The 26,371-nt window shown below is 40.8% G+C and overlaps 1 protein-coding gene across 6 annotated transcripts in view; it reads right to left on the bottom strand.

The window, feature by feature from the left end:
• ptpn12 (protein tyrosine phosphatase non-receptor type 12) overlaps positions 1-26,371 on the bottom strand; it is a 53,719-nt gene continuing 27,348 nt past the window's right edge. For 2 of the 6 annotated variants that reach the window (XM_039601123.1, XM_039601124.1), the window contains 14 exons: positions 26,202-26,240; positions 25,834-25,905; positions 25,613-25,672; positions 24,640-24,782; positions 23,803-23,869; positions 23,647-23,724; positions 21,843-21,941; positions 19,014-19,096; positions 11,852-12,041; positions 9,766-10,723; positions 6,595-6,666; positions 5,553-5,603; positions 3,658-3,741; positions 1-3,326 (listed from right to left, as the gene is read on the bottom strand). In XM_039601123.1, the coding sequence (XP_039457057.1) occupies positions 3,265-3,326; positions 3,658-3,741; positions 5,553-5,603; positions 6,595-6,666; positions 9,766-10,723; positions 11,852-12,041; positions 19,014-19,096; positions 21,843-21,941; positions 23,647-23,724; positions 23,803-23,869; positions 24,640-24,782; positions 25,613-25,672; positions 25,834-25,905; positions 26,202-26,240 (2,058 nt within the window). In that variant the 3' untranslated portion in view covers positions 1-3,264. Of the gene's footprint in view, positions 3,327-3,653; positions 3,742-5,552; positions 5,604-6,594; positions 6,667-9,765; positions 10,724-11,851; positions 12,042-19,013; positions 19,097-21,842; positions 21,942-23,646; positions 23,725-23,802; positions 23,870-24,639; positions 24,783-25,612; positions 25,673-25,833; positions 25,906-26,201; positions 26,241-26,371 lie in introns of all 6 variants that reach the window. The other 4 variants (XM_039601125.1, XM_039601126.1, XM_039601128.1 and 1 more) reach the window with 4 other exon arrangements.

The following is a 26,371-nucleotide window of genomic DNA, read 5'->3' as shown; positions in this document are numbered from 1 at the left end:
TTTACTTAAGGTCATTTTTACTGATTGATTTCTGCAACATACAAACGTGTGTGTATGTGTGTGTGTGTGAGACAGGATGGGGCTGAGGGGGCGTGGCTGAATGAGAGTCCCACAGGAGGCGATGAGCAAGCAGCAGCGAATCACATCGCTTATGTTCATGCCGCTAATGATGATTGGAGGGCAGAGGGAAAGGGTGAGTGCGGGCAGGCGGGCTCTCTCTTAAAGGCACAGGTGGGCTCTTTACTGAGATCGAGGCGTGTGCATGTGTGTGGAGTGGAAGTAAACAGAAAAATGAGGATAACGAATTATAAGAGAATCAATAAAGTTAAAAAGACAGTCTATTCTGTTGTGCGTGGGCACACGTGTTGGAAATGACAGCCTTTCTCAAAAAAAATGGGAAAAGGCGGAAAGAAAGGCAGGAGTGGAGGAAGATTAAAGAAGCAAAAACAGGATGGGAAGTAAGCAGGAAACGGAGGAGGAAAAATAATGAAATGCTCCTTGTAGAGAACAGGACATTCATCTCAGTTGTGTGTTTTAAAAAAGAAAAAAAAAAGTTCAAAAAGAATAAGAAACGATGGAGAGGAGAGCGAGTGAGAAACGATGTTTGGGTGGGGAGGGGGGGCAGTGGACTTGTGTCACAACAAACAACTGCATATACAAAAATAACTTTTCAAATACCATTTACAAAAACAAACAACCAATATTATCATCATCATCATTATTAATATTATTATTACAATCTTGTTCAGAGCCCGTTGTAGTTATCTCAAAGGGGGCTGGGCTGGCAGCCTCTGCTTTTCCTCTGCCAACCAATTAAAACTTTGTTTTTAATCTAAGCATATAATTCCAAAAAAACAAAGAAAAAAAACCCTGAAATATTTGCCAGAAGCAAAAACAAGAGGGTAGCAGAATAATTTACAGTTTAAAGAAAAACATTGTGTAGAGGGAGGATTCATCATCATGCACTGATTTTCTTACATCTTCTGTTAATAGGAACATTTAGGAGATAGAAAAAAAGGAAATCTGAAGTATTTTATACCTAAACTGTCCTGTACAGCTCTTTATAAAACAATGCATATACTGTATAGTTATGGCAGCTAATGAAAGAGAACAAAAAAAAAAAAAAAAAAAAAAAAAAAAAAAGGAGTAAACAGTAGTAGTCCTGGGTCCCTGGCTGCTGTTGTCTTATTGGATCATTGTCTCAGAAGCAGGTAAAGAACAACATGCCGTCAGATGAGAAACCAAACAAGTCTGACTTGTAGAGAAGGCTTGGAGGTTTAATTTCAATCTGTCGAGTCAAAGGTTCAAGCGTTTCAGGCGATGTGTAACATTCAGACTCCGAAACACCGAGGTTTGTCGTGAGCAAACTGGCAGCTGAAAGGAAAGAAACTTTCATGGTCGTTCAGTTGAGGTTTGGCAGAAGGAGAGAAACCCGACAGAAGAACAGCAAATAAATGGAAGAAATATGAGTCCCGAGTAGATGAGCCAGAAACACAGAAAGAAGAAAAGAGCAAATAAAGGAGGGCTGTCTTCTCTGAAAGGTGGACTAAGGCAGGCTCATGGTCCCAGTTGTGAGAGTCAGAGTCACAGAGCTAACAAGTTCGGCTTTTTCTGTGTTTAATGTCATTTTATCTCAGACGTGGGTAGCATAGAAAAAAAAATTCTCCAATTTATTAATTTAAGGTGGAACTGTACTCTTTGGTTCAGCTGCTTGGAGCTCACACATATATACTACACTTTACACAAATTCATTGGCTTTAATCTTACCGTTTTTGATTTCCGTTTTTAAAACCTCAATTTTTCGTGTTTGGGGTTTTTTTTTTTTTTTTTTTTTTTTTTTTTAGACAGGTCATATGATCCATAAGTGCTTAGTAATAGATTAATAAAACGCTAGAATTTCACTCACTGACACTGAAGCACAAACTTCTTTGATATGTCTGTGCAACAAGTCAGATACAAAAATGGCCCATAAATCACCAACATCACAAAAATGCTTCCTGTTTGGGTACACCTGTCAATCAAAACAGCGCCCCCCCCACCCCAACTTTAAGCCTCACCAGTAGCCATGTGAATAAGTAATGTAAAAACCCACCCACCATATATTCTTGATATAAAGGGGCAAATAAGCTATAGTCCCTAAAAAGGCTGGAAATTCAGAGATTTTAATATGGGACTATGGACTCTATGAAGCCTCAAGTCGCCACTACAGAAACTGCAGTTTTTGCTAGTTCGTTCTTAATTTTTTTTTTATTTTTTTTTTTTTTTTAAGCTCAGGAAGTTGCCACTGAGACACTGACATAACTATTACTGCCCGCTGCCATAAAATCACCAGCGGCACTTCACTTTAAGTGAAATGTCTTAAATGAACACCACAATGGCCAAACTTTGTTAACCTGTCACTCTGGCAGAGAAGCATGGACGCGTAAAATAGCAGAGCTAACAACAGCGGTGAGAAACAGGTAACAGTGAGCTCTAGTGCTTTTGTTTCCGTGACGATCCTTTGTAATGTAGCACCAGCACTTTGATAGAGGGAGAGAGAGACAAAGAGAGAGCAACCTGGCAACCTGTGCATACCCAACAGAAAAGGTTGCATCATGGGTAACAGATTATCTAAGTTCGCTTTCAAGATTGTTGTTCATTCAGTAGGAGGCAACAGACAACTTCCGGGAGTTCAGCCTCCCACAGTAGTTTTTCTAATTTAAGGTAATTCCTGATATAGGAGGAAAAAAAAATTCATTTGGCTTTAAACAAAGCGCTCAGCCTGAACACTTTATTTATATTTGACATGTAACAGCCTTAAAAGTGAGGTGTCTACAGCTCATGGAGGAAAAACATGCCCGCTCTTAGTCTTCTCTCCAGTCACCCCCCACCCCCCCAAAAAAACAAAAACACAAAAACAAAAAAGGTGAGGAAAAAAAACAAAAAAAACAAAACAGGAATTATCCTTTAATCATAAACAGGGAAATAACCAAACTGATCCCAGGTCAGCATCTAGAGTAGTCAAACCTGCCAACATCAGCAAGCTGAGGAGGAGAACATTCTAGCCTCTTGACTGTCCCTGCTCAGCACAGTGGCACTTTGCAGGGAGGACTGAGGAGGAGGAGGAGGAAGAGGAGGGTACTGGCAAACAGTCACTCAGAAGGTGTTTCTATGAAATGCGTAGCATCTATCATCTTGGTTTTTGGACCAGCCAGGTGAGGTCGGTAGACCCCATCTCCTGACAAGGGAGGACAGTGGTGGTGGACGGGCAGCTGGATTATTCCATCATGTCCACTCCAGGGGGGGTCGTCGAGGACCTTTGGGCTGAATGCAGCGGTTACCGAACCCTGGAAGGAGAAAATGTCTTAGCTCAGTTTGTTTTACCTCAAGACCAGAGGGAAAACCTGCCTCCGAGTCCTGCCTGTCCTCAAGAACCATCAAACGTTTTCTGCACATGCAGCCCAAAGCGAGCTTTCTGATCAGCAAAATCAGCGGCACAAATCAAAAAATGATGACCTTAATAGAAACCACGTTTGTCAGCAACATTTCCTGCCCAGACTCACTACTATTTCTGTTCCTTCAAAGGCTCGACTAGTAGAGATTTGAACAACAATAATATCCAGTCACAATTACCAAATAAAAGTCGTCTACAACAAGTGAGACAGTAGACTTACCCACCCAGCTCTGGCTTGCTGTTGTTGCTTGTTGTGGTGCCAGCAGATGAAAGGTTGGCTGGAGAAGTCGTCCCACAGTCAGACGCATCTACACATAATCAAATGCAACCAGAAACACAGATTAATGGGGTGGAAGTATTCTTGTAATAACAGTGGTGTATATGCTACTCACAATTCAAGTCAATTATATTATAAAGCAGATTTTAAAACGAGTTAATTAGAGTGATATAGATCATGTCAGATAATATTAAAAAAATGAAGTCAAGAAGACAGAAAACATGCTAAACAACAACACAGAACAGGATAAACACAAGACTCTTAAAATAACTGAAAATGACATGAAACAAAATGAATTACAGTGAAATCTTAAATGTTGAAATAGCATAATCATTAAAAACTAGTAACAGTTGTAGAAAGCGTAAGTGAAAGTAGATATGATAGCTTACAGCATTTTTTGTTCAAGTTAAAAATATACTAGTCAAAAACAGAAACTTAAGTTTTGTGTTTTAAACAGATTTTAGTTTGAAAAAGACTTTTTATGAGCTATGACCTCTGGACGTGATTCAAGAAGTCACTTGTCTGCTCACGAACCACACAAGTGTTTCGATTTGCTGTTGAGGAGCTGCTCTCCATTCCTGAATGAGTGCAGCCACCTGCTGTGCAAAGATCATTGATTGTGGATGCCTCTGATGAACACATTAACCCAGCATCTCCCAGGTATGTTCAACAGGAGATATAGCAGGGCCACCGGCTTGAGAATGCAGAAAATTTAACAAACTCCACAAGAGAGGTCATTGGTATCTGGTAAACAATCATGACCAACAAAAGTAAATGCAGTAAGAAGATGTTGTGTTCTGGTCTAGTGGAGAATCTACATTATTGTTACAGCTAGCTGCTAGTCCATAATAACTGTTTGTGTACTCTGCACATCTGTGGTACCCAGCTGTATCCCAGAATGCAAAGCACACCTGACTACAAGAAGGACTTAGCTCAAACCTGCAGCATACACGTGTATGTAGTTTGCTCGGATTGAGTTCACACCATAAACAAACTGCTCTGGCGTTCTGAGACCACCCCAGGGTCTCGGTGGGGTTGCTTTGGTGTGCACCCGAGTCTGATTACTGCGTTCACACCTGCACACCAAGTGGGGGGCGAACCAGAGTATAATTTAAACACACCAAATACCACAGATGCAAAAAACAGCCTGCCAGGTTAAAATGTTGTAGAGAGAAACAGATTTAAGACAAAGACGAACACACAAAGTGTTTTGTTTGTTTTTTTGACGAGGGCTTTAAATGTTTATGTATCAACACGTCCCATGAGACAACATCTGATTCACTATGTAGTGTTACATCTGTGTAAAAATTCAAACATTTCTCTGCCATGAAAGTTTGATGCTAAAAGCCCGGCTTGCAACGCAGCCTTTTTATACTTAAGAAATGCTCCTAGTGAGTTATACTCATAAAAAGGTAAAAAAAATATCCCCACTGAATTAAAGTCAAATAAGCTGTCATAGCCACAGCAAAACTACTGAAGCAATAAATTGGCATTAACCACCATCACACAATCCTCATAGCACAGATAAGCATATGCACTCATTTTAATTGCAGCTCTCTCTAGACATGTTTTATCTTTTTCACCCCCTTTTCCCCCTCCTCCTGTATCTCTGTTACTCTCTCATCCTCGCAGCGGTTTTTCTGACCAACGCTGTCAGTGTTATCATCGGCAGGCTAATTTGTAAATCACCAAAGGTCCCTTTCCTGCTCCGCTCTGCTGGCCGACTACTGTGAGCACAAAAAATATCGGGGAACATGCAGAGAGGCAGGGACGGAGAGTTCAAACAGAGGTGAGAGATGAAGGAAGAGAATTAGAGTGCACTAATGATTTGCACGTCCGCACCTTTATGTGAACTCCACTCGGCTGAAGCTGATGTTTTTGCTTCCAAAGGGTCTGGCGGAGAGGAAGACAATCGGTGAATTTAACACAGGATGGGCGTTTGAGGACAAATGATCAAAAAACACACACAATACAGCACAAACGCACACACATTCCCACATTCAGACACGCTTAAAAATCACAGTCAATCCTCAAAAGGTGCTCCCAAGTTGCGCCTCCATTTATGTAAAACATTTGAAATAATTAATTGAACCGTAATGATCCTGTCGCACACAGCTGACAGCCACACTCTTTTCAATACAACAAAAGACTTTAAAGCCTCTTAACCTGCTTTTCTTTAGATTAACTTCATCGTTCTGCCCTTTTGTATCTATGTTTCTATTTGTAACTCGCCTCCCAAAGCTGTAATTATGACCGTCTCCATCTCCGCATGGCTGAAATAAGCAATGCTGACCTCTAGTGTTCCAAAACTGCTAAAGTACCTCTCAGCAGTGGGTTCATTTTTAACACAAACATCTCCTTTTCATCTCATGTGCTCCCTCGTGGTGGAATATTTTTAATACCGTTTTCTTCCACTATCAGAGGAGCTGTGCAGGGAGGAAGGAAAAAAAAAAAAGAAGAAGAACAGCAGAAGGCAGCAGGATGGTCGCGCTAATGGCGAGTCAATCCTGTGAACGAGAGGCCTCCTACCTGCAATATGCGAGTCCATCTGGTTGTTTGAAGTGAGGATGACAGAGACTGAGGCCCCTACCTGTTCATACGCTGTACTAGGCAAGAGAAGCAGACCACAGAAAACCAGTTTCCTCCCGTTTCAGCTCACATCAGAGGCTGCCGACTGCATCAAACAACCACTGCTGCCTGGCTTTACTCTCACTACCAAGTTTGCGAAAATATGGCAAAACCACACAGCAACACATGAATCTTTGATCCAACCGCCTCGTTTTTCCCCCCTTTTGTTAAAAGAAGGACAACACAATAACGTGGCCGCCCAGTCAATCCACACCACTGGGTACACACCTGTGGAACTTGACCAATGCAAACGCACCTGTGGCCAGTATGAAGGACTCAGGGGTTCGCTCGGGGAGAGGGGGAGGGGAGTCATCGCTGTCCCAGCAGTCTGGGTTAAAAAGGTCAGAGGTCAAATGAGAAGCAAGGTTAACTACTGGCCGAGAAGAAAGGCAAAAAGATCGACAGTCATATGGAGACAAAAAGGCAAGAATGTTAAATGTTATATAATTTGTCTGCATATTGTTACTTTTTTTATACAGATATTCATTGGCTCTATTTGGTGTATATTGTATTATCATTACTTCATTTTAGGGATCAGAGAAATGTCCATTTAGTCTCATATTTGCCATGCTGGCTGCCACTGGACTACTGGCAGATAAGATGACATTGACCCTTGGTAGTGTCGCTTAGTGTTGTGCTCATTTTGTCCTTAAATGATCCGGGATCCAGTTTCAGTTCAGCAAAGTTACATGTGTGCTTAAAGATTTTAAAACTGTTAATAATCTGTTAATTTCTCTGACTGTCTGACAAGAAACGATGAATAAATGAAAATAAAAACAATATCCACAATGGCCAATCTGTCATAGCTACAGTTTCTTAAAAATCTCTTCTTGAATTTCAGCATCATCATTACCCAGTTACAGTTAAGTTAGTGTGACATATGAAGGGGAAAATATGACACTTTAAAGTTTGGCTGGTTAAGATATTTCTGCTTTACACAAAGCCAGCAGTTATCCTTACTATGAATTATAAATTAAACCCTTCTCATATGCTAACCAAGAAAGTTAAAAAAAGAAATCAGCTGACTTTCTTGGTTGGCAAAAAGAGTCTCATAGTCAAAATCTCAAGTTAAATATTAGGTGATGTTCCCTTCATCTAATATTCCACCATCTGACCAAGGCCGACCGCCTTTCTGTGGATACTCCAGCTTCCTCCCAGAGTCCAAAGACATGCAATTAGTGTAATTAGGTTAATTGGTGATTCTAAATTGCCTATAGGTGTGAATGTGAGTGTGAATGGTTGTCTCTCTGCATTAACCCTGCATCAGATTGGTGACCTGTCCAGGATGTACCCCCCCCTCTTGCCCTATGGTAGCTGGGATAGGCTCCAGCACCCCCGCGAACCTGATAAGGATAAGTGGGGGAGAATAGATGGATGGATATTAGGCGATACTACAGCATGTTAATATCACTGTAAATCAGGGGTGCCCAATCCCAGTCCTCGAGAGCTACTGCCCTGCAGCTTTTAGATGCGTCCTTGTTCCAGCACACCTGAATCAAATGAATGGCTCGTTATCAGGCCTTTGCCAGACTTGATGGCATGCCGAATTGGTAATCCAACTATATGATTCAGCCGTGTTGGAGTAGGGATGCATCTAAAAGCTGCAGGACAGTAGCTCTCGAGGACTGGGATTGGGCACCCCTGCTGTAAATAATGAGGTAGAGACAACTAAGCACAGTGACTGTGTATTTTAATTTTAAAAGAGTGTTGTCATTAGCCAATGCAGATAAAAAAAATTTTAAGTTTATTTTGAATTTATCGTCTTTTATTCACACTTTTGTTTCTGGCAAAATGAAAATACACAAATAAATTAATTTTAAAAAATCCCAAATGTTGTCTGAGAGTTTTTAGGTGTAGATGGGACACACCACCACCTCAGCATAAACTGTATGCTCTGGTAAATGTCATCTTGTTTGCAGACAGTCCAATCACAGTCAAAAACGCAAAAGGATAATAAATTTATTAGACCACCTGTGGTAAAAATATGAAAAACATTTTGTATTAGAAATCGATCAAAAACTGATTTACTGTTTTTCTGTAAACTGTACATATAAAAACTCACGAATAACGTGATAATTATATTTCAGAATTAAAAACATTGTTTTGATTATTTTTATAAATATAAATTAAAACATTAGCTGTACATATTTGATCCCTCCATAATTTCCTGCTCATTTTACTTAATTCTTCTTTGTTTGTTACAGGCTTGTAAAGCACTGTGAGCCGCACTAATCTCTCTAAAATGGGCAATTGCAAAAGCTGTGAGTGATTCATTGGCAATGCAGTCAGCAAAACAGGCAGCCACCAGCTTTCTATTGACCAACACAAAGCAGCAATTTGCTCAGTGCAACTCATCAACAAAGCAGCCATTAGATGCTTGCAACCAATCAAACAGCAGCCGTTAGCTTTTCATAACTGAAGCACTGCTGCAGCCCAGACAGAGTGTGAGAGGAAGCCAAGCAGACTGAAACAGTCGACGTCAAAACAGAGACATTTTCGCATCCGATTTTAAATATTGGAAATACTCAAGGAGAGCATGACATCAGGTATAATGCCAGAGATTCAATGGCATGTCAGTATATTTTGAATTTAAACTGCACAGATGATTTCAGCCCAGTCCACTCAATTTCACGTGAGCTCAGATCAAAGAAAGAAGAGCAGCAGGGGAAGTCTCAGTCCTCACACCCCACCAGGAGATTAAAACCCACTTCTCCTTGTCACAATCACATCAATCCCAAACAGCGTGACACTGTCTGTTCGACCCAACGTGCACCAAAGTGGCGTAAGTGCATTCATCAGTATCATGCAGTGTTGATCTTTCCCCATCCAACATGCACACGCAGTTTTCTGCTCGCAAACACACACAAAACAATTTCCTTCATCCTTTCTCCCATTCACAAATTCCCTCGCTTAGACAAACACACATAAACAAGCTGAAGGAGGAAGAGTTGTTTCCACACGTCCATATTTGCAGCATTCCTCGCAAACCAACCAATTAGTCAAACAGTCATGCTTTGTGTGAGACTCACTGGAAACTATCTCTCTCCGTTTTTGTTGTCATTTCCTCTTACTCCTTTCTTCCATGCCTCCTGTTTTTCCCTCTCCTGGCCTCGAACTCCTCAGCAGTGAGAACACAGTGTGTGTGTTGACAGATACAGCTTGTCATTAGCTTGTGGTCTGTCTGAGACCTCTGGCTCCTTACCGACCCAGAAAATTACTCTACTGTGTGTTGTTTTTTATTTCCTGAGTATACAGTAGGTGAGCGCAAGCTTACTTGGTGCCTTCATGTGCATTTCAGAGAGATTGCTCTTGACTATTTGACTGCTAAACCTCATTGTTTGGTGTTTAGTTTTCATAATTTCTTGGTTAATTTCACATATTTTAAAGAATTGAGAAGGAAAGCAGTTCAAGCAACTGATCGACCTACTTGCTATTGATGGAGAGACCGTTGGTGTGATCTGCCCTGCAATTGACATCGGCGACACCTTTCTGACCGGCTGCTGGTCTCCATGTTGAGAGGATGCCGTTACGGTGGCAGTCGCTGTGGATACACTTGTACGGAAAGCCTCCTTTCCTCCTCCGGACATCTCCTCAGACATCTTCCCCTCCTCGTCCGAGTTGTCAGAGTGCAGGGGGTTGGTGAAACTCAGGGCAGTCCTAACAGGTGTGGAGGAGGAGGAGGAGGAGGAAGAGGAGAGGTGGGAGGAGGAGGATGAGGATGGAGCCACACGGTCTGAGGAGGAAGAAGAGGAGGTGGTCTTGGGGTACTGTTTGTCCGGGCTGTTGCTGGGTTGAGTCCACGCTGCGTGGCCGGCTTTCAAATCCCCTCCCTGCTTCTCCACCTTCTCTCCACTCTTTACAGGAAGGTGGTTCGGCCTGGCGAGGCTGCCTCCATCTGCTTGACTCTCTCCACATCCACAAGCTCCTCCCTCTGTGCCAGAGTCCTCTGACAGAGAGGAGCTGGACGTCAGAAGGGACTGACCAGTGCGAGCTTTAAATGCGTGACTTCTTTGCAGTGCGCAGCTGTTGTTACTAGAACTGGAGCCTTGTCCGCCAGCTACTCCCATCGACGAGGAGGTGTCAAAGCTGCGAGGTCCTTCCTGCAGTGGCACCTTTTTAATCTCAATGCTGAGCTTCCTCTCAATTCGAGGAGCACCAGAACAATCAACAGCTGGGGAGAGGGGCGAGGATGGGGTCTGAGTCTGGCTTTGGCCTGATTCTGACTTTGAAGACAATTTGTTGTTGTAGTTGTCATTGAGATCCAGATTTGAGACCTGACTCTGCTGTTTTCGGCTTAGTAGCTCTTGATCTTTCTGCTCTGAGGGACTGGTCTGTTTGTTTGGACTGGGCTCTAGCTGGTTCTGCTGCTGGTCTGTGTTCTTATCCTGAAATAAAAGTAAAGTAGAACAAATGAGACATGTAATCTCCCCCCCCCCCCCCCCTTCACAAAAAGCAAAACATTCACACGCCACCAGAAATCTTTGATGTTCAAGTTAGAGTTCAGAAAAAGCTGATTAAGCAGGCCCCCCACACAAAAAACAAACATGAGATGTAGGAGAACAAAACAACCTTATTTATATTCATGCATTTTCAGACTTCTGCTGTTATTATCGACTGTGAGCTGGTTGTTTTCCATTCTAGACTGAAGCTTAATTCTTTTTGAAATAATAATTTACTACATTTTACTTGCACAAAAACAAAAGAAATCATCATAACAGACACATGGATAATGGCATCAGCTGCAGTTCTTTAGTGATGCTATGGTTTGTTTAGAACATAAATAATGTCAAAAGACAAAAATGCAACTTTTTCCAATGCTAAAAGATAAAGATTTCCCTTTTACAGCATCTCATTTTGATACTTCCTGTAAAGTTACACCTATGCCTACATGATGGGAACTTTTCGTTTGAACAAAAACAACTTACACAACTCAACTTGGTAATGAACTTAATTTTCCACTTAAATGTGTAATTACGTGCTCCTAAACCAGGACCACTGTAATAACAGGGAGTACCCATGTCAGAGGGCTAACTCCTACTTTATGGTCTACGTACTGGCTGCGTCCTGCCCCATCTGTGATGTCATCACAACTATGTAACTGATGGCCCGTGAGCATAAACGAGAGGTGGCACGACACACAAAAAACCCCCAAAGCAAACAAAAGCGATGGATCGACAACAGAAAAAGCTCGAGTAGCCCACAGACAGGATGTACCACATATTTTTAATACTGCCCCTCTATCAGCAGTCCCTGCAAGTATATGAACAATCTATAGCTGCCAACAGACTGCCCACGCACTATCGTTGCTAAATCACAGCTTCCTCATCATTCAGTCTAGGAAATTCCATAACCATTTAATGACTTACTATATAACAGGTTTTACCAGACCAATTACTATTCTTATATCCGTGCAACTTCCCATGTACAATAAAACCCTGTAGATACATACCATGCAGTTCTATACACAATAGTAACCTATAAGTTGCCAATTTTTTAGCGCATGTCCAGCTCACCTCTGTCACGTTGTGCTGCGTAGTAGCGAGGACATGGATGACGGGTTTGGGATGGTAGCGGTCATTGTCCTGTCGCACGTTCGTGACAGTCGGGAAGGCTGACGGAGGAGATGGGGTCAGAATGGGTGGTACGGGGTGAGCTTCTGGGGGTTGGAGGATCTCTTCCTTTACATCGCCTTCTACCTGCGTACTAGACCGAGAGAAAGAGAGGGAGAGAAAAAAAGAAAAGCCCACAAGAGTTTGTTACTGAATAGACATTACAGTTGACAGTGAGAGTGATGGGCTTTTGATGATCTTTAATGAGACATTCTACAGAGCCCAAAATTCATAAAAATTAGTTTTTACTGTTAAACTGAACCCTGGATTTTCTAGTCTGGATAAAAAGTTAAAGTTTTGTGCTGTGGGTAAGAAAATCAAAATGATGCAATGGCAAGAAATTCATCCTGCTGATCAGGAAACGCCCAGAAATTCTGACATCCTAAGAAAGGCGAATTACAAGACTTATATGATGAAACGAACTTTTAATCTCATGTACGTATAAAACTAAATGTAGGTCTGTGCTATGTTTTGTTCACCACTAGATGGCAGAATTTGAAAAAAAGTCTATACTTTTAGCCCTGTAGAGACAAATTACATTTCTTCTGGGATATTTTAAGACTTCTGCTCTCACCCATATTATGTGGCTTTAACAGTGACATAACCTGCCTATGTGACATAGTGAAAACAGATCAGTGCTAAAGAGTTTCATTTCTTAAAATATAAATGGTGCTGTAACCAACAGTCTAAGATAGGCTTCTTCTTAAAGTATTGAAAGTATTTCATTCTCTTCCGTGCAGCTTCCTCAGAGCACAGAAGCAGAAAAAGCCAAGTGTCAGTAACATGACAGCATCTATGGCTATTCAAAATAAATTGTGAATGATTACTTCACCGTCCCACATAACTTTACCACATGTACAGTATTTTAGCAATGTAGCCTACTAATAAATAGTTCTGTAAAGCTCGCAGTGTAGGTGTGTGAGTTGCATACAGGATACAGCGGTTATGACAAAGCTAGCCACAGAGAGATGGAAAGTGACACAAGCAAATATTGTTCAATACATTTATATGCTGTACGCATGCAAAAATATAGATACAGAAAAGCAGTCAAAGGAAGTGGTGGTGTACCAATTTAGGAGCACATGACCGAGGCAAGAGCCAGCATACAGGCTGACAGCACATGATGCTGTGTGTGGATCAGAGGCAGGCAGACACAAAGTCAGACACTGAAGTCGCAAGCTAGAAGCTCGGGGGATTTCCTTTCATTGAGCAACTTTGGAGTTGCAGTCAAACCATAAAAGCCTTCCTCATTAAGCCTCAGAATTGCAGCACAGAAGACGTTCTTTCACAGAGGCTGAGATCTGCCGTGTGTATTCTTGTTTACTTGCTCTTCCAGACAAACATTTATTCACATTTTTTAATAATAACAGGCTAGGATGCACACTGGATTAAAGAGCCCAGCTGATAATGGATTCTTAAGGCCGGTGCAGTTTTGATGTTCTCCAGAAATGTACACTTCCCAACCCAAAGAGTCTCACACACTAATATTTCAGTGGACTGCCTTTAGCTGTGATGTGGCATTGTTTCAACAAACTTAGGGAGTGTTAGAGGATTTGGACCACCGTGTAAAGTCTTTTGCAGCACATCCCAAAGGATTCTCAGATGGGTTAAATTCTGAACTCTGGTGATCGATTCATGTGCAAAAATTATGTCTCACGCACCCTGAACCACAGTTTCACAGTGTGAACCCAATGAATCCTGGCATTGTCATCTTGGCCTATGCCCGTACTACCAAGACAAGAAAAAAAAAAACAAAAAAAAACACTGATGCAAAATGTATGCAGTATATTCAAGTAATCAGCTGACCAATAGAATCAACCCCAAAATCTTAAAACTGACCTCACAACCTCAGTAGGCACGACCCTGATGTGCATCTAGAATCCACGCTTTACACTCCCAAGCAAACTGACAGCTACACAGCTGTTTAGTCACAAACTCTTGGGTTCTCTTCACATTTTGGATTTAGAAATGATCTTATTTTCACTAATAAACATACTAATACTAAACACAGTAATCTCAAATCACTTTCCTTATAGATTTATTCCTGACCACACTTCTTATTCAAAGATCCTTCCATAGTTTAATGGACACTTTAATTGGACACTTCTTAATGTAGTATCAGTAGTTTCAGCTTCCTTTGCTTGATGCAAATAATGTGACCTTTCTGAAACATCTTTTCCACGACCCCGAGACATGTCTTCCGACATGTTTTTAGAGATAACCCGCTGTCAGCTGAAACATATTAATCACTGTAGCAATTATCCATTGGAAGGTTGTTTGCATTTGCTTCCTTAAATCAAGTAGCCTTTGTGGCTAAACTGTGTATTTCACAAACTAGTTAGAAACTTGGGCTCGTGTCAAAATGACCACATCCACAAAAATATGACTACTTGACATTTCCTAACAAGAAGGCTATGGACACACAAACCCCCAGTATCCCAATATGACGGGCCAATATCAGCTAATAATATTGGCCACTGAATAAAGCCAAACTAAGTTGATTGTATTGTAAAACTACAACTCGTGTGCATAACTTTTCCTCTAATTCTTGGAAGGGTGGGCTGTTCCAGAACAACAGCATATTTGGCTTTCAGGCTCAACATAACTTAAACCAGACACCACTATCTCTTTGTTTTCTTTAATGAAAACTTTAATTACCCATGAGAATTTCTTCTTCTATGTCATCTTTGTTGCCTGAGCAAGCATGAGATATTTAACAACACAGATTCCCAACTGGATCCGGTTATTTCCATGGGGGATTATAGACATTCGGATGCCACAAAGATTTTTTTTCAGGCCCTATAAGATGAGATGAGATGAAATTTTAATGATTCCTAAGGGGAGGTTGAGCTGTTACAGGAGCAAACACTAATAAGTCACTGAAAAACAAACAGGCAGTAAAGAGAGGAGAATAAAGAAAAAAGGAAGCTGCAGGCAACTCAGTGACAACTGCAGCATGTATGACGAAATGTAAACATGTATTACAAAAATATAAGAGTTTACATCAAGTGCAGAAAGTGCTAGTACTGCTGCTTTCCTGAGGGATAAAATGATTAAATAAAAAAAGCCCAAATTATTCTGTTGAATGATAAAAGATGAAAAAGATCAAGATTTCTCTCTTTTTGTTCAACAGAAGCAACAACACTTCAATTCAGCTCACTCTAACTTTTTCTAAAAACTGCTAAAACTATCCTGCAACAATGTCAGTATACTAAAAATGATTAGTGTCACGTTATCAACCAGCACAATGTCAAAAATCAGTCCTATCATGTCAGGACACTGGTGACGCAATCCAGAAGAGTTCATTGTGAACATACCAGGATCCGCCCACAGTGTTCTTCATATTGTGTAGGTAGCTCCTTTTTCGCCTGTTAAACAACCGCTTCCCCATTGAGTCCTTTAAAGATGTCCTATAGTGACTGGGAGCGACACATGAACAGCAGATCCAGTCGTGCAGGGTGTAAAGTGGGAGGTCAATGGATCAGACTTGTTTTTCCAGCAAATCCCACAGATGCTCAATCGGAATGAGATCTGGGGAATTTGAAGGCCATTTCAACACCCTGAACTCTTGTCATGGACCTCAAACATTCCTGCTGAAGACTAAGGAGTGTATGTAGCATGTTTGCAAGTTTAGGTCGGTGTAACAGTCACATCAGTCCCACAGCTGCTTCCACTGGCTTGTGTTCTTTCTATAATCTTTTGCCATCTTTCCCCCAACATGCACGTAGCTACAGACACAAGGTAAAAGCGGAAGTCCGATGTGTTTTAGCAACCTTCCATCATAACCAGCAGTAGAGTTTTCAGAATTTTGGTTAAGCCACCCTTCATGTCTTGTGGCATCATTGAGTCATGCCCAGTTGTCCTGTTTTGGTAAGTACTAATCATTGCTTACTGGGAACGCATGACACAATGTTTTGGAGATGCTGTAATCTAGTTGTCTGGGCACTACCTTGTCAAAGTCACTCACTTTAGCTTCCAACACATCAACTTCAAGAACTCTTCACTTGTTGCTTAATAGTGATTATCGTGGCTCATAGGTCGCTAATGCATACATTTCTCCTGTAAACCTTGAAATCCTTCATTTTCACTCATAAATAAATCCACAGAAACGCAAAAACAAGTTGGAGCAGCAGGTGGTTGCGGCTTTTGTGGTCACAGCCAGAGCTCTGTGCCTGCCTCACCTTCCTCAGCAGAAAACAGAAGGTAGAGGATGCTTTGTAAAATTAGAAGCAATTAGAGGACTCACTAAACAGCATCATCATCTTTTGCTCCACAGGGACAACTAAAAATTTGTATGATATAATGTTTAACACTTGAGTATCATACAATTGCTCACATTTTACTACCTCAAAAACACAGATGTCAGTTTTGGTACGTCATAGGTTACATCATCAAGATGCTACTGACACATTTTAGCCAGAAGCCCAGAAGTATTGAGGTTTTAAACCCATCCCTAATGGCAGAGCATGAGTAAAAGCCATGACTCCCTGGAGTTCCTGCAGCATCTCACCTCCTCCCTTCTCTCTCACAACCAAAGATTCTTCTACACATTTACACCACTGCAGGACCCACTGGGAGTGTGGCCGGCAGAGTGTGGTTTATGCCTGTAAAAATAGCTCTCGCCATCAATAGAACACTCTCAGGCTTAAACTAGGCCTTGACATCATTTCTTTATAAACACAGGGATGATGCAGAGAAAGAAAGGAACATACTGATAAGAAAGAGAGAGGGGGAGACGGCATACACTCCTCACAGGGTGTCCTGCTTCAAGGAAGTGTTTCTACTTTGGCAGCTTCTGCAAATTCACATTTGTATGTTTTACTAAGAACAGGAAAGAAACCGTCCAGTAAACAGATCACTTGTAGGTACACACTAAGATTAGAATGAGCTAAAAATGTCTGCTCTCTCATAAAACTGCCTTGTGCAGGAGACGAATTAAAGAAAATGAGAAATTTAGTGCAGTAAAAACGATACATTGGCTCTTAAAAAAATGTAATAACCCCAAATGAGTGCTTTCCTCGAGGTGCAGCTCAATCTGCATAATGTCTAGAGGGGCTTTGGTGGATCCTTTTTCATGTGATTTAGCTCAGGTATTTTGTTAGGCTGTCTAGAAGATACTCTGCAGGCATAGCAGCTCTTCTGCAGAAATTTGGGCTTGTTCTGTGCCCTTCAAAGGGCAGATTTTCTTTATCTAAAATCCTCCTGTAGTAGATCTGCTTTAATGTTTACTTACAGTCATTGTTCTGCTCCATCACCCCTAAAGAAAACTTTACAAACTTGGGAAATTATTTCACTATCAATGAGAGAGCAGATGTCCATAAACATCATCAAGATTCACTTTGATGATATCTCCACTATGCATCAGGCTTGAATACGCCTATTTAATGACATGGTACAGTTATAAACACAGATAGAGACCAGTTCATTTATGCTGGGGGACTTTAACATATCCCTACTGATTACCAGAGAAGGGAAATTCCTTCTCTCCAATCCTACCCATTCTAAGGAGACATGGGTAGCCACTGTGTGGTGCCCAGGGATTAATTCCAGCTGTAAGCCAGTGCGTTTCAATCAAGGACACAGTGACAGGAGAATTATCCTAGCATGTCATTTCTTTGGAAAGAGAGAGAGAGAGCACTAAATCATCTTCACGTGCATTAAGGCTTACCTACCTACTAACTGATGCATGACTTGAGAACCCACTCCAGCTTTATGCAAATTACGTGTTCACAAAGACAACCCTTTGAGGTTTGATTTTTATTGTCTTTAGCAAAATATTTGTGTGTTTTGAAAAAGATAGCTCAACCAGTTCCTCAGTGTAATAAATTGCCTGATAAATTGTTGATATAATTAGCCTACAGGTAGATACACTTTTTCCAATCTTTGCTGTGAATGGTTAAATTATGCATTGCATGCAGAAAAGAACAGCAGCATCAGCCGCGTTATTAAAGTGGAGTTTATCAGTTGATAATTATTTATTCAGGAAAAAAAAAGAAAACAAAAAGAAGCAGATCACTTTCTTGCCACTATAAATGTAATCACGCTGATAATCACAGAGCCATTGTTTCTTACATTAGCACAAAAATATGCTGTCAAAACGGCAATCTTTAGAAAATGCTTCTAGCAACAGGTAATTAAATGAGACAACGTCTCCTGGCAACAAGACGTCCCCTCTGACATTAAAGCTTCAGGACTGAAAAAACCCCACATGTACGCATCAGCCCTGTTAAAAAGTTATGAAGTGTTTTGCTGTGTTAATGGGGAGAGGATATTTTCAGGTGTGGATACATCATGAGTAGAAAGAGAGAGGGGGCTGTAAGAAAAGTGTACACCCCTGCAGGCCCCAAACTTTACAACAACATCAAATATCAAAAGGAAGAGATGAAAGACAGCAGAGAAGCAAGATTTAAAATAATAATATTAAAATAATTGGGTAATAAGATGGAGGAAAAATGCATAAGACTGAATGACAAAGAATAAGAGAAAAGAAATCTGTGTTTATGAATGTGGCAGATAAAGTGTGTGTATGTGTTTGAAATAATTTGCCTGCATTTGCATAAAGGACTGTTTGTTCTCAAAGAGAAGGAGATGAAAAATGTAACAGTTCTGCTTTAACTAGCCTTGGGTTGTGGTGTGTTCAATGCCATGTTGTGTTGCAGAGTATTGCAAAGTGTTGCAAAATGATCTATAAATACAGCTCCTCCTCCAGGAGGAGCAGCAGCCAAACAGAAGTTAACTTTGGTAAAGTGGAGGCTGTTTGTAACTTTGGGCTGATGGGGAGCTACACTGTCACAAAATACTGGAATTTTATTTTTTATTTTTTTTAATTATGTTTTCTCTGTGTTTTGTGTGTTCACAGTGTTCTCCAACAGGCCATCTCTCGCCCGGTGTGAACGCCTGTGCGGGCTTGTTAACTAATCTGTGTTGAGGACGAGGTAAAGCAGGTGAAAACTAAAACGCAGAGTCGAACAGTTGCAAACATCCTTAATGAAAAACAGGCTGGAACGATTTAACGATATAAGGAGACAAACTGAAAAAATAAATAAATGTCAGACAAATGTCCTACCTGCGAATGCGGGGAGGTTTTGGAGGTGGAGTGTCCCATGTATCCGATGAGTGGTGGCTTGCTTTGTCAGGACTGCTTTCATCCTGGACAAACACACAAGAGTAACAAAATTGTTGGACGTGACATTTGTGAAAAGAGGAAAATAAGGGAAACCCTCTTATTTTTCTTTCCTGTCATATTTAGATATGTGGATGATGGTAGCTGCTGGAAAGCAACTACACACACCCCTACTTTCAGTTAATCAATATATTTTGTTTTTTGTATATGGGTTTGTATATTTACATGAAAGATGAAGCATATTTTTCAGCAAGGCCTCTGGACTAACCCTTTTTCTTCTCACTTAAATGTTCCTGAAGCAGAGGTAACAAGTTGCTACAAAGTTGCTTCACCAAATGATAAAAGACTATTCTGAAAGAAGCCCTCCCCCCAACAACAATTTTTCTCTCTCTTCCTCTCAGCTCTCATCTTTCCTCTCCTCCCCTGTGACTCATTAGTTTGACTCTGGTAATGAGAAGATGACAGGCCAACTTCAGTTGTCAAATTCATGACACAGGGGCAAACCGGGCCATTTGAACGCTCTAGTCTGCCGAGGAACTAAATTCTGATCTAAGAAAATAGGGCAGGAACGCAGCTTCTTTGGCGCTGTATGCATGTCCACGTATGTTGTGAGAAACGATCTAGTGGGACCGTTTCCTGTGAACAAAGGCGGGCGTGAGCGTGCGGAGAAACATGTGGGATGCGTGTATGTGGAGGCTTATTGTTCCCACTGCCACGGAGATCACCTATGTGGGTGTTTTAGTCACCAACAATGGCTGACTGGACATGACTCAATGCGTATATGGACTGAGTCAGTACAGCACAGCAATACTGATTTGCTGTGCGTGAGTGCAGCGCTCTTCTTAGACTTGCAACTAAGCAAGATAACAACAGGGTCACGATCAGCAGCTATAGACTTGTGCTGCAGTTTATGTCACGCTTGGTGCAAACCACACCTTATCCTTAAATGATTAATAGCACAAATTTTAAAACAAGGGAAGTTGTGATACAGTTTGTCCCCATTTTAGAGCCGCTCAAAGATATATTGAGCTCCACTTCAGAAAGTATGTCAGCAGATTCTTTTCTAATGTCAAAAACAGCTGTGTCCGTCTGTGTGACCGTGTCTTGCAAGGGTCCCCCTTTCCCAACGGATGTGTTTTTCTATTCTCAGACTCAGAGTGCATTATGGGAGAGAAGTGATGTCACCAAAGCTTCCTAAGCAGGAAGTGAGCTTCTGGATTGCTGCCAGCACACTGTCTCATCAGCTCTGCATCCCCCCCACCCCTCCCACAGTCTTAAGATTTGCCAATCTTAAAAGCTCTCTCATTGATTCCCATTTCCACCATGTCTATGTTTTAACAGGTCAGGTGGAGCACTGATTTCTTGATGTTACCTCACCTGATGCAGCTTTGCATCATTTTAATTTCTCTTTAGGATTAAAAGGCTACGAAATGGCACCACCTCAACAAAGCTAGCACCTAAAGCTTCCCATCTTCTTCAGGCAGAAATGTTTGACACAGAAACTGTTGCGTTTCTTCAGGCCACTGGTTTTAAATGCTGATGGGTATTTGTGTATCATGTTGCATATGCTGCACTTTAACTTGCATTTGTGAGCTTGTTTCTCTTAAAAAGCAACTGAAGCAAACATGCCTCAGAAAGAGGCAGCAGTTTTATGGTCTGGTATTTTATCTGCTCACAATACATTTACTATTACTTGCTATTATTCTTCACTTACAGTAACAGTTTCTGTTTATATCACTTAATGTGCTGTACTGATTACAGCCTCTTACAGTGAAGCTTGTGCAGTCTTTCTATGGTCTAGCTGTCCAAATATAGAGCAGCTTGTAGTCTCTTTAAGGCTGCTTGATGGGATGACAGGAAGGACCTATAGTTAAATGATAATTGGTGTTCCAAAACCAGATTAGAGCATGAATATTTAAAACACAAAGTTTTGGTGTCTCTTAAGTTTGGTAAATAATATTTGTCCCTCTTTTTTGTGTTGTTTTGTTCTTTAGGCTGGGTAATGCTGAGCAGTGTCCTAAATGAAAGACGGCCATTGTGATAAAACTGGTGGCATCAGTTCATATCAAAGTGTCCATATCTATGAGCCAAGTAGAGAAAGAAAATAAAAAATAAAAAATAAATCCATTCCGAGTTGTAGCAGCCTTATTTAAACTTGAGGATGAAACACAGAAGACAGAATACAGTCTACATACATCAAGCTTTAGTTTCAGTTTATTAGACCTACGTTGTACAGTGTGATTTGCAACAAACTTTGATCATACGAGAAAAATCTTTTTGGCCATGGGAGGAGGATCAGAGACAATTCAGGACACTTTGTATAGAGTGCTTGTGTATTTGGGGGCAATAGAGGATAACATAAAGCAATCTGAAATGAGGTCAGTGGTAAGTGACAGAGCAAAGTGCTTCCAGTTCTTTTTAAATAGCTGAAATTGTCTTCAGTCCTCAGAGTACTCTGTACAGAGATATCTCTTTTTAAGCACAATCACAATGACTCTTCTTTTTCTGCCTGTAAACAAAAGTTTTCTTTAGACCTCTCCACACCATCTTCTCCCCTGTGACTAATTATCTGTATTTTTTTCCCCTCCACTCCCAGTAAGTTACTCAGCGACATCCTGTCTTCCTTTAACACTACAAAGCATGCACTGTGTGTGTGTGTGTGTGTGTGTGTGTGTGTGTGTGTGTGTGTGTGTGTGTGTGTGTGTGTGTGTGTGTGTGTGTGTGTGTGTGTGTGTGTGTGTGTGTGTGTGTGTGTGTGTGTGTGTGTCATACCATGCCATCATGGATCTGTGTGCTGGTGGGACTCTCCAGCTGCTGTAGCTGTTTCTCGAACAGTTGAGCGATGGCTCTATGAACCAGCTCATACTGCTCCTATAGATAGAAAGAAAACAGACACATGATGAGGCAGGAGGGAGAGAAAAAAAAGTGGTGCATGAAGCCAGAGATAAGGGTTAAATGCACGAGGTGTGAGAGGAAAGAGAGAAGTAGAGGAGGGGGAAAAAACAAGTTTCAGCAAATCAATATCAAATCAAATATACTTTCCACTCTATCAAAACAGATTTCATTACAGTTACAAGCTTCCTACAGGATGGCGGTCTGAGACTTTGAACTCAAACCTGTGTCAGCGTTTGGCAAATCAATTCTGTAATTCAATTAACGGAGCTCATTTTCACTCCTGGGAGAGAAAAAGAAACAGCTCGGACTAAAGGTACAAATTTGACTCTATGTAAAGTGCAAAATGCTTCCAGGTGAAAATCACACATCAACTACAGAAAGTAAACATGAAAACACACCCATGTTAAAAAATTGTGGCAAAACAACCTCAACCAGTTACACGCAGCGATGGGAATGCGTGACAATGAAAGACCCTTTTCAACCAGGTATGTAGCAAAACGAGATGAGAATGAAGGGGGTGACCCTTAGCAGGAAATAAGCTTTATTATCACAGCTGTGCATTTGAACATTATAACCTTAAAAGAACAGAAGGTTAACAAGATATCTTTTCCAAGTCTTGCAGAAATACAGTTTAACACTTCAGTTATATGATAACGTGCCTTTTTAAAAAAAAATTACAATGAAGGAAATGAAAATCTACTTGGCAACCATTACCACACATACATTACAGCCAGCCGATCAAGGTTCACATCGACATTAAATAAACTTTATCCTGCAGACACAGAACAAACTGTGTGGTGTCTGTCTGATTGAACCCATGTGACAAAGGAACAGAAGACTGTCCAAAGAATTCCCAGTGAGGGAGTGTTCGTGCTGATTTTAATTACCTCCTGCCTGCGGCACTCTACCTAAGTGCCACTTCTCGTCTAAACCGAACAGATTATTTCCCACGACCGTGTATTAGGGCCACATTAAGAAAATTTTTTAAAAATTGTGTGCATTTTGAGAAAAAAGTCAAAATGTGGAGATTACAGTTGCCATTGCCACAGCTCATATACACTCTACGAAACACCTTGTGTAGATGAGTCAGTGAAACTAACTGATCAGCTGTCCTATCGCCTCTTGTGATTCCACTAGTATCCTTGCACCTGCCTATTTCATTTTGGACAAATCTGGCCAACTCCTCCAAGTTTGTGTTTGCTTTTTTTTCTTCAGTGTTCTTGTACTTATCACACCACTGTGTTTATGTGCTAAAAGAGAAATGACTTCCTTTTAAATGAAACCAAGTACGATCTCACTAACTCATCGACACAAGGCATTCTGTAGAGGGTATAGCAGCCGTGGCAGTTTGTCTTGAAACAACACCTGTAAGCTCCATATTTTGACTTTATTCTCAAAATGTAAATCTAATGTTTTTCTTAAAGTGGCTCTAATACTTCTTCGTAATTTCCAGTAACGAGAACACATCTAATACAGAAAAACCTATATATAAAAAGGGTGTTATATATGACGACGTCTAGAGTTCATGACCTCAGAGCAGTAGTTTGTGCGTGGCAGCAGTAAAGCTTCTGAGGACTGATTAGCATTTCTGTGCTAGTATGGAACTAGTAAATAAATTATCGCTCCGTATAAACATCCGTTTCATTAATTTACATGTGTAATGAAAGCTAAGACAACAAACCTTGGTTTGAACAGCCGAGTGTCGCTGTGTCCTCATCTCTTGGATCAACCGGAACACATTAAAATCTTCTGGAATTTTCTTTACAAAGAGAATTAAAAGAAACGTTAAAATCGATCTAATGTGTACATTTGCACAGGTAAGTGTGTGTTGACATACCCCGGCTTTGAGGAGGTTCCATGTGTAGTCAATAGCACAGATAGCTCCTGTCCTCCCACACCCTGCACTGTGATTAGTGGAAACACACACATATACACACACATAAGCTTTTGTTGTATCAGTGCACTAGATAACTAGATTTCTATCACTGAGAAGCATCTGGTCTTTTTGTATGTTGTTTGCATGTATGTAATAACACCTCATCCAGACAGGAAGGAGACAGGAGCCTCACAGAAGCATACACACACACACACACACACACACACACACACACAAAAAAAATCATAAAAAGTGATCTCACGCTGTCAGCAAGCATTCAGCTACTATAAAGAATACCGTTTCTCCACACAAACAGCGCACATCAACCCACACAAAGCATCTTAACAGATGCAGAGATGCAGCTTTAAGTCCTGCTGTGTAACAGAGGAACCAGGAAATGTCCTCAGGCTGCTCATTATAGCTGATTACACACACATGGAGACGAGTGTGTGCGTTGTTTGTGTGTGTACCCATGCATGTGCGCAGCAGAAAACTAGAAACTGTGGGCTTGTAATTATTCTGCTTTTGTTTACACTCAAGTTGATAACTTTACCATTTAAGCTTCTTACTGTACTGTACTGATAATATTTACATTTGTAGCCTAGAACTTTCTGTCAAGTCTCCAGCTTCAGTAAATTGGGTACAACCTGCTTTGTTTAAAGCAATTAAGCATTTTACATTAATCCATTTTTTTTTTTTTTTTACAAATTTCAACAAAGTCGGTACATGCTGAATTTAACCAAAACAACAAAAAACACAAACTCAATTTCAGCTCAGAGTAGGTGCACGCATAGCTACCTGCAGTGTACACATATGGGGACATCATTGTTCTCTTGATATTCTCTCATCAGCCCGATCATATCCAGAATGGAATCAAATGATGAGGGGACGTCATGATCCGGCCAGTTCATATAATGGAACTGCGTTATCCTACGGGATTCCTGCAGGAAAACAAACGTTGATAACTGAGTGGAGAGTCAGATGAAAGCTGGTTCAGTGGTGAAAGAGTCAAACTATGATATGCCATGAACAATGTTGCCAAACTGAATCTTAAAACAAACAAAAAACTCTGTGTGTCAATAAAGTTAAGTATAATCCCACCCCATGGACCTCCAACTTGCCCATACAGGAAACAAATGGTTTTTCAAACTAACCCAAACAGCTCTCTCCAGATGCATCTGTAGTCTGCAGTATTCAAGCCTGAAGACGGTGCATCAGATCTGGAGCATGACCAGTTGTTTTATTTTTGTTTGGATGTTAAAAAAAAAACAACAACAACAACAACAAAAAACCCTCACACACAAAAAACCCCCACAAACAAAAAAAACAAAACAAAAACAAGAGTGCAGCGTGACTGCCTATGCAGACCTGTCAGGACATTGCACTGCAACATCCTGAGACGTCTGAAGGATGTTTGTGGTCATTCAGCACAAACGGGAGCTTTTTAATGCACCGATCGTCCTGCGTGCAACATTTGGCTCCTGGTCAAATGGCTCCTTTTTCCTCAAACTGAAATTTAAAGGTTGCCGTTTAAATGCATACAAGCAGTTGAAGGGGGACCTTGGATTTATGGTTGCACAAAGAAAGCCTAATTTGACTTATATACAGCTTTTATTTGTTGGAAAACGTGGATATGAAGTTTATTTGTATGCAATCTAGTCGCCATTGTGATAGGCTGTAGCGTTATCTGAAAGTTAACACTTACTTTAGACTGGTTTCTTGATAAACTACATTAGGTATTAATGAAGAGGCCTCGAGATAAAGCACTTACATTTTCATACTGTGCCGTCAAAGTCCTGATGAAGTAGTCTGTTCTGGCCTGCTCCGATTCCTAGAAAACAAAAACACGTGAGAAAAGAGGCAGTCCCAAAACCCAGACCTCCTACGTGCCTCCTTTTTGTTTTTAGACACTTGTCACACACACACACACACACACACACACACACACACACACACACTCACAGCTGTATCATCACAGATTTGTCTACTTACATAGGAGATTCTGAAAGGGCCAAAGCTCATAGGCTGCTCCCCCTGCATCGGGAAATACCGCTCACACTTTTTCTAACCAGAAAAGAAAAGTTAGCTTTGGCTGAGAACAAAATACGAGACAGACACCACAGCTTCCTGTGAACACACACTTTCACATTCAAAATAAACAATTAATGTGACATGTAGAACATAGACGGTGACAAATATAAGTGACTAATTATGTGCTTACTATAGCCATATGTGCATGCAATATAGAGCTCAAAATAAGTGATCAGTGTGAATTCACATTGTCTCTTTCCCCAAACATTTTTTATTAGAAAAAAGAAAAGCAGTTGTGATTTTACATGTGCAAATATGTGCACACTTACTCTTCCCATCTCAAACTCTCGACAAGCCATCACAATAACCTGCGAAGACACAAAAAAGGAAGGATTACAATATCAACATTTAAGCTCTCAAAACTAAAAGAGCAGATTTTTATTCATTCCTGTGTGCTCAGATTTAAAAGAGTTAGAGAAACTAAGCAGAGCATCCTTCA

This window comes from Oreochromis aureus, linkage group 17 (genome assembly GCF_013358895.1).
Source record: "Oreochromis aureus strain Israel breed Guangdong linkage group 17, ZZ_aureus, whole genome shotgun sequence".
Lineage (NCBI taxonomy): Eukaryota > Metazoa > Chordata > Actinopteri > Cichliformes > Cichlidae > Oreochromis > Oreochromis aureus.
The sequence above is the reverse complement of the archived record's forward strand: the minus strand, read 5'-3'. Positions and strand labels throughout refer to the sequence as shown.